Source organism: Drosophila kikkawai, chromosome 2L, assembly GCF_030179895.1.
Source record: "Drosophila kikkawai strain 14028-0561.14 chromosome 2L, DkikHiC1v2, whole genome shotgun sequence".
NCBI lineage: Eukaryota > Metazoa > Arthropoda > Insecta > Diptera > Drosophilidae > Drosophila > Drosophila kikkawai.
In genome coordinates this window covers 5,880,842-5,894,917 of record NC_091728.1, presented here as the reverse complement: position 1 = coordinate 5,894,917, position 14,076 = coordinate 5,880,842, and the positions used below count along the sequence as shown (strand labels likewise).

Genomic DNA, 14,076 nt, shown 5'->3' with positions numbered 1-14,076 from the left:
TACGAATTCGGGGACTAACTGTTGGGAAATTCATAATTTACAAAAAGAAATACTTGTTTTTGCTTTAATTTTGTCTTTATTACAATTTCAAAAGTCGTTTCTTCAAATCAGAAAATAGTGTAAAATACAAATTTTTAATATTAGGAAATCAGCGTTAATTTTTTTGAAAAGATTTCTAAAATCTATGATTAGAATGCTTGTTGTTTAAATTCAATATTCGTTAGATATTTGTGGAAAGGTCATCACTTATTAGATAAGCTCCTGATTGTCCAAGAACTCGCGAATCATATTCCTGCAGGACTTGAGCAGGGATTTGTTGCAGCCGCGCGTCTGGTCGCTTCCGGGAACAGGAGTCCTTGCTTTCGCCTTCACTATAGAGTTGTTACTGGTCACCGAGGTCACAGATTTGGCTGGCGTCAAGGATCTCCGCAGGAGATGCGGTGGTATGGAACGTTTCTTTAACGGCTGAGTGGCGGCGACTGGCGGGCGAACTGTCTGATCCTTTGGTGTCGTATTGTCAGCGATCACAGGCGGAGGTGTTGGCGATCGGGTTGTTGCAGTGTATGAAATAATACTATTGCAGATCTGACGATCGTATTGGTAGCGAAGCAAGAGGAGAGCCGATGCTGCCTCCAGCTCCAGGGCACTATGGGCGGTGGTGTCAATGGTGACGTCCTCTTCCGGGACCTCTCTCTTAACTGGCGAAGGACTGGCCGCGAGCTTGCGTTTGTTCAACATGCGGTACTTCATGTTAGCAGGAGGAGTGTCGACAAGGAACTGATGTCCTGCTAACCTAGACAGCAGGTTTATATAGATCAGACACAGAGCAGATATCTCTACCTGCTTAAAGTTCTACCTACCAATTGGCCGCTAATCCAAGTTTTTCCCTAATAGGTAACCCTCGGGAACAACGCAGGTAATCTTAGCACTAGGATTTTATAGATTCGCGTTTTCTGCCTACGAATTGGTAGCTAATCCGCCTGCATTACCCTAATAAGCCAGGTGCAAATGTTTGTCAGTTTGACAGCTGCTTGCTTTGTTACAATAATTTTCCTTTTGAAGAGCTTGGACTCTTTGAAGGTTATTTCGGCAGCGGGAAAATATTTCTAGGAATAGAGTTTTATTGCAGCAAAAAAACATGTTATCCCTTAACGAAGGTATTGGTGCCAAAGGATAAATCTAGACCTTATTTAATGTAATATTTCCATTTACCCAAAGCCGGAATACTTTGCGCTAGTTGAATCAAAATCTCAGGTAAATCCTTATGGTTTATTGTAATTAAAACTGAAGACAATAAACACTTAGATACTATTTAAATAGTTAATGTTTTGTGAGCAACTAAAGGAGACCCTTTTTAACATTTAAAATGCTTTGATTTTGGACAAATGCTTTTATTATTTTATCATTTCCCGTGCTCATTTGTAGTGGGTTTTTTTTTATTAGGAAATACAAGCGAAAAACCAAGAGATGCCGGTGGGTATTTAATAATTTTACATATTTACATATCTTTATTAGCATTTTCTTCCAAGTGAATAAAACTAAGAGTTCTGTGGTTCTGTATTTGTTCATTAAAATATTTCTGCTGAAATATATTGTTTTGTTTTAAACAAAAAAGAAAAGTGGGAAGGCTTCGAAATTATTCTTTTGAACTTGTGAAAATAAATTATATAGATAAAAGTCCCAGGACTAAAGGTTTGGTAAGAAGAAAATAAAGGAAACACTGATTGAAAGGGAGCAGCAGCGGAGTGTATGAAAAATACAAAACTGAAACGCACATTAATTTCAAAGCATATTCGTCAACTTTGCCAGTTAAAAGTAGTTTGTGATATTACGAAGACGTTGCCGTTCGTATTCCATACAGATCACACAATTGAAGGCTTTCGAATATAGTTCTGTGCGGACCGACTTGCATTCCAGGATGCAAGGACTTTCCTTCTCCTTGGTTTCCATCTCTGAAACTCTTGGCGCTCTCTACGCATGAATCTCGAATAGTTTTGCCACCTCATTGAGGTCATCATACTTCTTATTCTGATTAATTATTGTCCTAGCTAAGCCTATCCGGTTGAAGAGGTTCCAGAGCAGGACGCCCACGATCTTATCGTCCTTCATGTAGAACACCACGCCCTTGCCGTAGTTTGCCGTCTTATCGGAATCGGAGGCAACGCCATTTGTGGTAACGACCTCAACATTCTTTTTGCCCTTGGAATCGCCACCCTCCTTGGGCTTTGGCAGCTTGTCGGCGGCATCCGACGGCAAAGCAAACACTCCCACGGTGGGCAGCGAGGAGTCCACCAGACCGATGCCCTCGTAGCCGATCTCAGGACCCAAATCCGACCAGAACATGCTCTGATGCTGGTATGGTTTCTCTGTAAGTGCAAAGACATTTTAAGACATTGTAATTGGTAAGGAAAAAATCCACCACTCACTAGCTCCCGTCATGTTCTCTCCAGCCAGTCGTCCGGACACCACGGAGTGATCATGGTGCTCCACCCGCCGCCTGCCCAACAGCGGATCGTAGAAGCAGGAGGCGTCGCCAGCCACGTACAGGTTTCGTCTGGCTTCCAGCTCAGCATTGACCACGAAACCACCGAGGCTCCCGTCAACTTCCAGCCTGCTCGGACCAGCGAGCTCCGTGTTTGGTGAGCAGCCAACACAGACTACCACCACATCGGACACCAGGGTCGTGCCATTGTTCAGCTCCAGTTTCAGATTGGATGCGTCTCTGGTCGCGCTCTGAATGCTGGCATTGGGGATAACACAGACACCCTGCGCCTCCATCTTGGTCTTAGTCCAGCGGCTCAGGTAGTCCGGCAGAACCCGCGACATATTTGAATCCTCCTGGAACACCTGGTACACCTTGCCGCCACCATTCTCCTTGGCGTAATGGGCCAGGGAGCAGGCCAGCTCGCTCCCAATGAAGCCGTTGCCCACGATCGTGATCGATCGCTTCTCTGACGCCAATTTGCGAAGGCGGTCGAAGTCATCGGGAGTGCGATAGACCATTACCTTTTCGCGAATGCTGGGTGGCGCATCATGGAAAACGGCGAGGTTCTTGGGGGCACAGCCAGTGGCAATCAGGCACGAGTCGTACTCAATTTGATAGCCATCTTCTAGCGTCACTATCCGCTTCTGGGCGTCCACCTTCTTAACGGCGAAACCCTGAGCCACGGCTATGCCGCCATTCACGCTCTCCTCCAGCTTCTCGGGGGCCACGAAAAACTCGTCAGGCTCAAAGAACAAGCTGCAATGGAACATGGAAAACTTTTATAATAATCGAGGGAGTTTTTCAATTTAAGCGCACCTTCTCTCCGAGCCAGTCCACTGCTTGAAGCGGTAATCCTTGTTGGTCTCCTCGCTCGGGTTGGGCGTGTACCAGAGCTCCTTAGAAAGAGGCGGACGCATGTAGGGCTTGCGAAACTCGTTGCTGATCATCAGGACCTTTGCGGTGGCATCGTTGGACTTGATGGCACGGAACGCAGAGAAGGCAGCAGTGCCGCCGCCGACAATCAGGTATGGAACGTGCTTTGGAAGGTCCTTGGAACTAGCAGGAGCTGAAACGGAAAATAAGGAAATTAAGACCATGAGCTTGTCATTTTTGTAGACAATGATTAATGATAAGGCGGTCAGATAATGCTAATCTGGGAGTGACTGCCAAAATATTCATATCAAAACAGGCAGATATCATTGGTTAACTCAGCAGGAATGTATATTTCACCATTAGCTTACTTTGAATGAATATCTCTTAACTACAAATATCTTACTTGTGGCTGGACCAGCTGACAGCTTACGCTTCCGTTGCTCATCTGCTGCACTTTTGGCGTCGCCATCGTCTGTTTTCTGCGTCAAGTACCAGGTTATCTACGAAATTTGCGTACATTTTACAAGATTCTCTTTAAAAACAAGATCTATAAATACCACTCCTCCGGCAAACAATGCCGCCAGAGCAGCCAGCAGGCCCGTCAGGCGAAGATCCTTTTTCTGGCTTTCGGAGTCCTGATCAACGCCACTGGAGGCTGTTCCATCGTCATTGCTACGAGGGCTACTGGGTTTGTGGGAACTGGACTGTGAGTATGAACTGTCAGAGGATTTAAGAACATCCTTGGCGCTGCATAAGGTCTTGCGATCCTGAAAACCATTAAATCAAGGAATAATAAGTAACCAGTAAGGAAGAGGGAAATGAAAAGGGATGAAATGAGATGCCACTGTAAGAAGTGGTGGGCGATTGTGACCTCCTCATCTATCCTGATGGTGTAGTAGTAGTTACCTTTTGATAGAGGCTGCTATGCGACGACCGGAGAGCGGCTGAAATGCGGAGGAGAAGGCAACGCCGGATCAGTCGGGAAAAACATGAGAGACCATAACCTCACAACTCACCGTACACCGCCGGCGAGCGCTGCAGCTGCGCCGGTCCCAGTATCCTGCTGTTGGCCAAGATGTATGCCTGCCGGACGAACTTCCGCGTAAGGCAGCGCCCGCTCCACACTCCACTCATGGCAAATGTGTCCCGATTCCGGTGGTGTCACAGCAAATGAACGCAAAATTGTGTAACAACGGGTTTGCGGCGGTGGTAACGTGTGGTGTGTTCGCGGGTTTTTGTTGTGTTTATAAAAAAAAGAAGCAATTTCTGTGACAAATATCTCCGTGTGAAATGCGGAGGGCTTTAATTGATCTCTTCTTTCTGTTCACAACAATCGATCTTCGGTTCCTTCTCTCCTTTCCCTTTATTTCGCATTCCTTTGCTGCCCTTCCGTCATGTTGTATTTTCTGTCCCTGTCTCCGTGTTTAGTGTGGCCGTCGCAGTGTGCTGGGAAATCCCAAATCCAACAAGAGCTTGCGGTAGTATCGGATGTATCGGTGCAAAAGCGCACTGAAAAAAATTTAAACATGTTTATAAAATAGCTAAAATAGATAATCTAGAATTTTGTAAAAAAAACGATTGATTTAAGATTGAAATATAAAATTTTAATCAAAATTTTATAAATCTAAGATAAAATATACATCTAACGTAAAATTGTTTAAAAAAATAAATAAAGAAAATAAAATTATTTTTATTTTTATTTTATTTATTAATTTCATAAATTTTTTGCGGGAATGTTCCTAAAATATTGTATACAATGTATTCAAAGACTTCAAGCAGCAAACTTCAGCATTCGATCCTCAGCCATATTTTAACCTTGAAAAATTTGTCATGAAAATTAGTTTTTCTTTCTTTTTTTGTAAACAAAACACAATATTAACCACACACACACGGTTTTAAACAATTGAGGATTCATTTATTCTGGCACCGTCAGAGTACTAACATTATGAGTATTATAAGTATCTGGAGCGTCCAATGCCTGACGCGAAGGTTCTTTCGCCAGGCGTACATCTTGGCCAACAGAAGGATACTGGTTCCGCCGCCATTACAGCCGCCGCCGACATATGGTTAGTTTTTGAGCTTATTTCAACCTCAACCTATGAAAACCTTGACCTATCTTGTTTCGTTTCCGGTTTAAGCCTCTTTCCGGTCGGCACACAACAACCTTTATCAAATGGTCAAGAAACGCACCTTTGAGGCTCGCAGCAAAATGCAAGCCAAAAAATATCCCAACCATCAGGTCTGCATCCCCAAGAACTACGAGTACGAAAATCAATTGAATGAGGACGTGGATCCACAGGCTTCAGACAACGCTAGTGCCCCCGGCTTTCCAAACGTCAACTATCAAGCCCCGCCGCAGTCAGAGCAGCTCATTATAAAAGTAATTATTAGTTAAATCCTTATTTTTAAGCTGCAAGGATCAAGAGTTAAATGTCTTCTAAATTCTTCTTGAATCCTTGCTTCCTTTCAATATACTAACTTATTCCTTGATTGATTCTTAGGGCTATCCGGACGTGCAAGTCTGCAGTGCCAAGGATGTCCTGAAATCCTCGGAATGTGAGCTCAATAGCTCCGAGCCCGTTATCGATTCCTGCAAACCCAAGGATCCCTGCAAGCCCAAGGATCCCTGTGCAGAATTCAAGCGCAAGAGGCAGGAGACACGGTGCCAGCCCTGTAATGATGGAAATGCTACGGGTGGCGGTGGTAGTGATGAGGAGTGCGAGTGCCGGCTGAAGGATCTCCGTCTGAAGTGTCTACTGGGCGCGCTGGCGGCGCTGCTTACTGGAGGATTGGTGGGATTATATCTTAGTTTCAAAAGAAAAAAGAAACCCCACTAAATGTACTCTAAATCTGCAGCTAACCTGGTTCTTGACGCGACAGCCGGACGATAGTGAAGCCAGAAGGGCAGCTGAGGAAGAGGAGCTACGGAAGAGACGACTGATAGCTGGTCTAGTGACAAGTGAGTGGAATTAACTTAAGAAAATATTTATTTATATTATATAAACAAAAATTATGAGCTTGAGAATGTATTCTTCCCATTCCCGTTACAGGTCCTGCCAGCTCCGAGGACCTGCCAAACCACGTACCTTACCTTATTGTCGGCGGCGGCACTGCTGCCTTCTCTGCGTGTCGAGCCATCAAGTCCAACGATGCCACCGCCAAGGTCCTGGTGATCAGCAACGAGCCCCGCAAACCTTACATGCGTCCGCCTCTCTCCAAGGAGATCTGGTACACGCCTAACCCAAGCGAGGATCCCATCAAGGATTACCGCTTCCAGCAGTGGACGGGCTCCGAAAGAAGGTGCGTTTCTATTAGCAGCTTAGAATGCTGTAATTAAGTAATTAAACTTTTCACCTCAGCTTGTTCTTTGAACCGGAAGGGTATTTCGTGGAACCCGAGAACTTGGCTGGCAGTGCAAAGGGCATAGCCGTCGCTCACGGTTTCGCCGTCAAGAAGGTGGATCATGATGAGCGAAAAGTGACGTTAAACGACGGCTATCAGATCGGGTACGACTCGTGTCTGATTGCCACTGGCTGTTCCCCCAAGAACCTCAACATTTTCCAGGATGCGCCACCCAGCATTCGCGAAAAGGTAATGGTCTATCGCACTCCCGATGACTTCGACCACCTCCGCAAATTGGCGAGGGAGAAGCGATCGATCACGATCGTGGGCAACGGCTTCATCGGGAGCGAGCTGGCCTGCTCTCTGGCCCATTACTCCAAGGAGAATGATGGCGGCAAGGTATATCAGGTGTTCGAGGAGAACGGTAATATGTCGCAGGTCCTGCCGGACTACTTGAGCCGCTGGACGATGGCCAAGATGGAGTCGCAGGGTGTCTGTGTTATCCCCAATGCCAGCATTCGGAGCGCGACAAGGGATGAAGCTGATCTAAAGCTGGAGCTAAACAATGGCATGACCCTGATGTCCGATGTGGTGGTAGTCTGTGTTGGTTGCTCACCCAACACGGAGCTCGCCGCTCCGAGCAGGCTGGAAGTAGACAGGAGCCGCGGTGGCTTCGTGGTCAATGCTGAGCTGGAAGCCAGGCGAAACCTTTACGTGGCTGGTGACGTTTCCTGTTTCTATGACCCGCTGTTAGGCAGACGGCGAGTGGAGCACTATGATCACTCCATGGTCTCGGGCCGGCTGGCTGGTGAGAACATGACGGGAGCTAGTGAGTAACATTTCCGCACTATTGGTGGAGTTTTTCTTTGCCAATTACAATGGCTTGAAATGTCCCTTCATTTACAGAGAAACCATACCAGCATCAGAGCATGTTTTGGTCGGATTTGGGTCCTGAAATCGGCTATGAGGGCGTCGGCCTGGTGGACTCCTCGCTGCCCACCGTGGGAGTCTTTGCCCTGCCCTCGGATGCTGCTGAACGCGTAGACAACCTGGCCGAGCCCAAGGAAAGCGGCGATTCCATGGGCACAGCCGATGTTGAAGTCTTTACCAAAGATGGCATTACCTGTGATCCCGACGACGCGGCGGACTACGGCAAGGGCGTGGTGTTTTACATGAAGGACGACAAGGTCGTGGGCATCCTGCTCTGGAATCTCTTCAACCGAATAGGCTTAGCTAGGACTATTATTAATAAGAATAAGAGTTATGATAACCTCAACGAAGTGGCCAAGCTGTTCGAGATTAACGCGTAGAAAGCCCATAGCCGCAAGAGATGGACCAAGGAGAAGCTAATGTTAGCATTATCCTGGAGTGCAAGTCGGCCCATATGGTGGTCTGTAAATTTCTAACTGGATACTAACGGCAAAGACGCAAGCAACAGAAATTTTAGTTTTAGTATTTTTGGAATAAACCTTTAATGACATTCACCTACAACGAAAACCAAATGTCACAACTCTCCAAAAGATTCTTCAAGAGGAGCATTGTGTGAGCATTTGAACGCTTGAGACTTTAGCTCCCAAATGTTTCCTATCTGATAGAAAAAAATCTTAAGATTATATTTTAAAATTTCACTTTCCCTTTGGGAAACGAACCTTTAAAACGATTAAAAAACAAATAAATGTTTTTTTTTTTTGAAGATTATATAATACATATATATATATTATAAGAAAATTGTAACCATAACAGGGTTTTAAGTATAAAACATCTTGTTTATTCTGTTGGTTATGTTGACTTAACCATCTTTTTTAAATGATTTTTTTTAACCTCCCAGCTGAAAACCGAAATATGCAAATTAAATTTAAATTTGTGATTGAGCTATCTCAATAAAATTAAGCTATATAGTGACATATGTTTTCTGTTAACGTTAGCTGCCTTTCCTGTAAGGTAAAATAACGTATTTATGTTTCCTAAGCTCAACCTTCAAAGCCCTCCATGCATAGCCAATCAATTTATAAATTACATTTTCAAATTACTGAAAATGTATACAAACCTTAAATGATTAGCTATTCGACTTTCTTAATACGTCTTAAGTTGGTGCTAATTATTACACCCATTGCATTGATACTACATTCATTTTCATATTATTGTATGTGCAGATGTATTCCAATTGATAGCAGCTTTCCCGACTCTGACTTCTTAATCGCTGACACTGTACCTTCGCATCACACTATGACAATTTCTAAATTGCAAGCTCTTGCAATGTGTTGTTAAAATAACAATTAGACATTTGAAGAGCGTGTATTCTAATCGAAACACCTATAACCAAGCCGTGACGATCTACGTTTGATTAGTCGCCGACGAACCTTATTGGAGAAAGGAGCCCTAAGCCATAAACAGGAATATGACTTCGCCAGATCCAATTCGGTTGGCTTTCTTTAAGACTCCCTGGCCCACCCTTGGGGTGCTGGCAGCCTACCTTCTGTTCGTCCTGAAGGTGGGTCCCAAGCTCATGGACCGTCGACAGCCCTTTGAACTGCGCGGTGTGATCAAGGCTTATAACATCATACAAATCGTGTACAATAGTGCGTTGTTCGTATACGTAAGTGTAGTGGAAGGGACGGGACTTTCCATCAATTATGCAAATAATTACAGGTCTGCTACGTCGTCTTTAGTTTCTACGACTTGAGGTGCCCCATAACCTTGCCCTTGGGCCATAAGGGCAAGGATTTAGAGCGACTTTTCGCCAACGCGTACTACATCAACAAGCTCATTGATCTGGTGGAAACGGTGTTCTTTGTGCTGCGCAAGAAGAGCAAACAGATATCCTTTCTGCACGTCTTCCACCATGTGTCTGTGATCCTGGCCTGTTACCTCCTCCAGACTCTGCATGGTCACGGCGGCATTGGGGCCTGGATGGTTATCCTTAATTTGATTGTACACGCGTGTATGTACACTTATTACCTTCTGTCCTCCATTAGCCCGGGAGTGCAAAAGGCGAGTCTGTGGTGGAAGAAGTACATCACCATCATCCAGCTCATTCAGTTCGCTTTAGTTATGCTCCATATGATCGACATGATTATGCAGAGCGATTGCAGAGCTCCACGACCAGGGATCTATGCCTTTGGATTCCTATATGGGGCCTTGACTGTGATGTTCTCCAAGTTCTACTATCAGTCGTACATAAATCCCAGCCGGAAGAAGGCAAAGGGGTCCTTATAAGCCTCTACATTTTTGTATTCAAACGAAACGAAATTAACCCACTTGTAACATAATTCAAGATTCTACGTTCTTTTTAATAGCATAATTATTTCATTTAATTTCTTCCATTTTTGTGGAATTAAGCCCAAAAAGAAAATAAGAAAGCTATGCATAATACGATATTAGATCGGATGTAAGTATCGTCAGTTTAATTGTGCAATAAGAATGGTTTATAAATATTACATTAAATTAACATATTAAACTTTTGTTTGTGTGGAATATCACTTATCCGCACTCGCTGCCTGCTGCTGCTGAGCAGCACTCACCGGCGCCTTGATGCCCATCAGCTGGCATAGTTGATTCCTCAGGGGACGCACCTCCACCAGCGGCATGGTCCAGTCGGTCTCGGAGAGCAATGTTAGGATCTCATCCATATTATCCTCGGGCACTTCGGTGACATCTCCATGCAGGGCCAAAGCTTCGTATAATTTAGTAGCTGCCGTTTTCCTAACATGCACATGCTGCAGTCCAAGGAATACCGCGAGCTTGGAGAGGATGCGCCGGGACAGACGAGGCACCTGCAGGAGCTGGCAGAAGGCACTAATACTGCTCGCCGTCTTGTAGAGCTTCTTGTATCCCTTGACTTCCAGGTTAAGCAGCCTGTAGATGTCCTCGGCAAAGGGATGTGTTTCGTCATGGAGCACCGATTCCACGGTACCCGATCCGATGAGTATGTCCAGGAAACTGAGCATGGGATAAGTTACGCGCTCATTGAGCAGATGCTCCTCGAAGATCTGGACAATCTCGGAACATAAACGCGGCACCATCGTCGGGTTGGAACGCAAAAATTGGAATAGCGCCGAAGAGGCATATTTGATCTGTGTAAACAGGAAAAAAAAAAACATTGAGATCCCCTGAACGGTGGGTGATAACCCTTAACTCACCAGAGATTCAGTCAGTTGTCCAATGCTAGCACTCAGGCCCAGCATCACCCGCTTGGAGTAATCGGGCAGGGCGAGCAGCTCGCAGAACAGGGGGAATGTGTGATCGGCAAACAGCCAGAGCACAGAGTTAGCCTCGGCGGGGAATACCTCCAGTAGCTTTGAGTGCTCTCGAATGTGCGGTATCCTGGGCTGATGGTTAATCAGTTGGCAACATAGGCGTCCGCCTAATCCTCGAGTGCGATCAATTTTCTCCACCGCCTGCTGCATGAAGCCAACCACAACCGCGTGGACTTGCTCTGGTGAGAGTAAATCCGGCGGGCACTGGGTTACGATCTCGTAGAGCGATGACATGGCCGCCTCCCTTACCCAAGCACCAATATCACCGCGATTGTCCAGGGTGTACTCGTCCAAAGCTTTCAGTAGGCAATTAAGGGCCTTGTTGAAGTTCTCACGATCTGAGAATGTGGCTTCTCCTTCCCCATAGCCCACGGTTTTCACCACCTTGGTCAGAGCCCTAACGCTTTCCATTCGCGCCTCGCTCCATCTGTAGGTCTGGATATTCTCGCGATCACCCATATCGCCGGCCAGAACCACCGCCTGCAGTGGTGTCAGCGAGTGCCTAACCAGACTATCCAAGACGGCAGGCAAATGCGGTTGGACCATGAAGGCGGGCAGCACTCCCAAGGCGGCTAGGTAACCCATACGTATGTGCTCTTCCAGGTCATTCTCGGCTCCCTTTAAATAGTCATTGATGATGGTCTCGTTCTCTTGACGTCTCGACTCTAGGCAGTAATATGTGCGGCAGAGTTCGCCAAAGGATTCCACAGCCGAGGCGCGAATGGTAGCTGATTTGGTCACCAGGCAGGAATCAATGACCTTCTGCCAGGAAGCTGGAGGAGATGAAAACATCAATGAATACTATTGCAAGGTAATAAATGAAAGGCTTACCCAAGCACTCGGTGGTCGCCTGCATCTTGGCCAGACTGCAGTTCTTTATAAAGTTGGTCGTGCAGGCCTTCATCAGTTCGCCGCTCATGCCACGATAGAAGTTCTTTTCTAGGAACGTCTTAACCAGCTCATTTAGTTCCACAATCCGCTGATTGGAGAGATACGCCACTGGGGGATCACTGCTCACCTCCAGCTGCCGCAATGCCAACGTAATTTCTCCCATGGCCAACACGCAGCCATGACGGCAATTGATGTCAATGGTATCGGTTTTGGCCAAAAGTTGCGGCAACACCACAGCCGCCATATATTCCGGCTCCCTCAGGGACAGCTTGTGCAGAGCCTTGGCCGTTAGCTCCCTTATGGCGGGATCCCAATGGTTGACTTTCCGCTGCACCAAATGATTAATCAAGGGCTCCCGGTACACCTCAAACTGAGCAATGTAGTCGCTGATGTTCAGGTAGGAGTTCAGACGAATGCCGACGGAATAAAAGTCCGTGGTGGTGGAGATCTCGATGCCGAAGGGAAAGTTACCGAGGCGACCAACGCTCTCCTGGAAAGCAGCAGACGCAGCGCGTCGGCAGTTCACCTCGCGATCAAAAACGGCCACGGTCAGCAGGCCGGAGGAGATCTTGTGCACAAAGGGTTTCACATCATCCGGATTATAGGCCCGGGCAAAGGCCCAGCACATGTAGCAGGCGGAATCACGGATGTGCTGGCCCACCGACATGTAGCCCTTCATTTCGTCGTAAAAGAGGGCCTGCATCAGGAGGGGAACCAGCTCCTCCAAGCGATGGGGCAGCAGCAGTCCCCTTTTGGCCAGTTCCGCCAAGGCCAGACAGCCACCGTGCCAGGCCTCGTGCGGCTCCAGCGGGTTGAGTATATCGATTACGGAACCAATGACCTGGTCGGCCAGGTCCTTGGGCAGACGATTGGTGACTCTCCCCAATCCCTTGGCCGCACTCCAGCGAATGTCGTTGCCACCGCTGCGCAGGCCTTGAAGTAACTCCTCGATCACCTCCTCGATGGCATCGGGCACTACGATTTCCTCGCCCTCTTCGGCAGATACCTCCATGGCGTCTGATTCCCCGCCGGCTCCTGTTGCCTGGTTAAGATTGGTGGCCAGCGATCGGGTGCCTAGAGATTAAATATTACTTCACAAGCTCTTTGCTTTGATTCCTCGCTCAAAACTCACCCCTTTTGTAGCGCCAGCTGGCAATGCGCGGCTTCAGATGCACCAGCCCGATCCTCTGGATTATTTTCACGTAGCTCTTGTACTTGAGGAAGTCGCTGCTGTTCTTGTACTGACAGGAGATGATCCACTGGAGGAGCTTGTCGGCATACGGCAGCAGGTCCTCCCGCTTGCCGTGCTTCAAAATGGCAGCTACAGCAGCCAGTTGACCGAACTTCACGTTAACCGTGTCCGCCTGGTGCTGCTCCATGATCCAGTCGAGGAATCTCTCCAGATATAGGTCCTTGATGTCACTGCGAATGAAATACTTGGCGGCCAGGTAGGCAGCCATGCTGCTGCAGGTGTCGTTGGTGGACACATAGAGCTGGATCAGCTCGTATATGCGTTCCATTTTGCTGGCCTTTGCCTCCTGGACATGATTGCTGAGACTGCAATTGGTTGTCGGACCAGAGGCCGTTTCGTAGGCATCCAATCTGGACATGTGAAAGGGATTAAGGACGAGAATGGACATCCAAAGGAGCAGTATGTATCGCGTCTCCCACTCGGCGAACTTGTGCGGATCCTGCTGGCCCAGCAGCTCTAAAACAAACTCCAGGTCGCTGAGTTCGTGCGGCATGAACTTCACCAGCACCTTGTAGGTGCGAACCTTGCTGATGATGTACAGATACTTGAAGGCGGCATGGCGTTCGCCAGATGGCAGGCTCTGCTGCCTAATCTTGCCCAGCAGTTTGCCCAACAGCTCCTCCAAATGCGGATCCAGTAGATGCGGCTGCTCCTGGTAGCGCGACAGAACCTGGGCGTATTGCTCAAACTCCCTTTCGAAGGAATCTGCCTCGATGGATTTAATGTTCTCGATCATCAGCAGCACCTGCTCCAGTTCCGTGAAGTGCTCCAGCGTATTTGCGGGCAAATCCTCGTCCTTGCACTCCTCTGCAGCGTTCGACATGACGGCCAAGTTATTAAATTGATTTCAAAAGCCACAGCCGGCAAGTGAAATAAACTTTTCGATTCTGATTCATTAGATGTGCCGCCAAGGCTGCCAGACTAACCGAAAAATTACAGTGGCCCTCTAGGTTTTAAAATTTCATTCGAAAATTGCA

General features: G+C 47.1%; 5 protein-coding genes across 7 annotated transcripts; 2 read left to right on the top strand and 3 right to left on the bottom strand.

Annotated features, from left to right (window-relative positions):
* Window positions 1-68: 68 nt before the first annotated feature.
* Window positions 69-1,112, bottom strand: LOC108074535 (uncharacterized). 3 transcript variants are annotated; one of them, XM_070287140.1, is made up of 2 exons: window positions 861-1,112; window positions 69-785 (listed from the first exon to the last, which is right to left on the bottom strand). In XM_070287140.1, the coding sequence occupies exon 2, from the start codon at window positions 748-750 to the stop codon at window positions 250-252; it is 501 nt and encodes a 166-aa protein (XP_070143241.1). In that variant the 5' UTR covers window positions 751-785; window positions 861-1,112; the 3' UTR covers window positions 69-249. The 3 variants fall into 3 exon arrangements, with proteins under 3 accessions (XP_070143241.1, XP_070143239.1, XP_017022110.1); XM_070287138.1 differs by having other exon boundaries at window positions 69-788; window positions 861-1,105; XM_017166621.3 differs by having other exon boundaries at window positions 69-793; window positions 861-1,102.
* A 138-nt stretch (window positions 1,113-1,250) lies between these two features.
* LOC108074534 (Apoptosis inducing factor) lies at window positions 1,251-4,792 on the bottom strand. Its single transcript, XM_017166619.3, has 7 exons — window positions 4,375-4,792; window positions 4,265-4,302; window positions 3,916-4,125; window positions 3,762-3,858; window positions 3,302-3,551; window positions 2,427-3,241; window positions 1,251-2,366 (listed from the first exon to the last, which is right to left on the bottom strand). The coding sequence occupies exons 1-7, from the start codon at window positions 4,490-4,492 to the stop codon at window positions 1,972-1,974; spliced, it is 1,923 nt and encodes a 640-aa protein (XP_017022108.1). The 5' UTR covers window positions 4,493-4,792; the 3' UTR covers window positions 1,251-1,971.
* A 356-nt stretch (window positions 4,793-5,148) lies between these two features.
* On the top strand, window positions 5,149-8,405 carry LOC108074498 (putative apoptosis-inducing factor 1, mitochondrial). Its single transcript, XM_017166571.3, has 7 exons — window positions 5,149-5,424; window positions 5,497-5,738; window positions 5,860-6,150; window positions 6,215-6,317; window positions 6,409-6,658; window positions 6,718-7,529; window positions 7,607-8,405. Exons 1-7 carry the CDS (start codon window positions 5,304-5,306, stop codon window positions 8,008-8,010), a joined length of 2,223 nt encoding a protein of 740 aa, XP_017022060.1. The 5' UTR covers window positions 5,149-5,303; the 3' UTR covers window positions 8,011-8,405.
* Window positions 8,406-9,034: 629 nt separating this feature from the next.
* Window positions 9,035-10,161, top strand: LOC108074588 (very long chain fatty acid elongase F-like). The gene is made up of 2 exons (XM_017166695.3): window positions 9,035-9,296; window positions 9,350-10,161. Exons 1-2 carry the CDS (start codon window positions 9,099-9,101, stop codon window positions 9,914-9,916), a joined length of 765 nt encoding a protein of 254 aa, XP_017022184.1. The 5' UTR covers window positions 9,035-9,098; the 3' UTR covers window positions 9,917-10,161.
* Window positions 10,071-14,014, bottom strand: Tbcd (tubulin folding cofactor D). Its single transcript, XM_017166694.2, has 4 exons — window positions 12,980-14,014; window positions 11,788-12,921; window positions 10,840-11,729; window positions 10,071-10,773 (listed from the first exon to the last, which is right to left on the bottom strand). Exons 1-4 carry the CDS (start codon window positions 13,920-13,922, stop codon window positions 10,177-10,179), a joined length of 3,564 nt encoding a protein of 1,187 aa, XP_017022183.1. The 5' UTR covers window positions 13,923-14,014; the 3' UTR covers window positions 10,071-10,176.
* Between the last annotated feature and the right edge of the window lie 62 nt (window positions 14,015-14,076).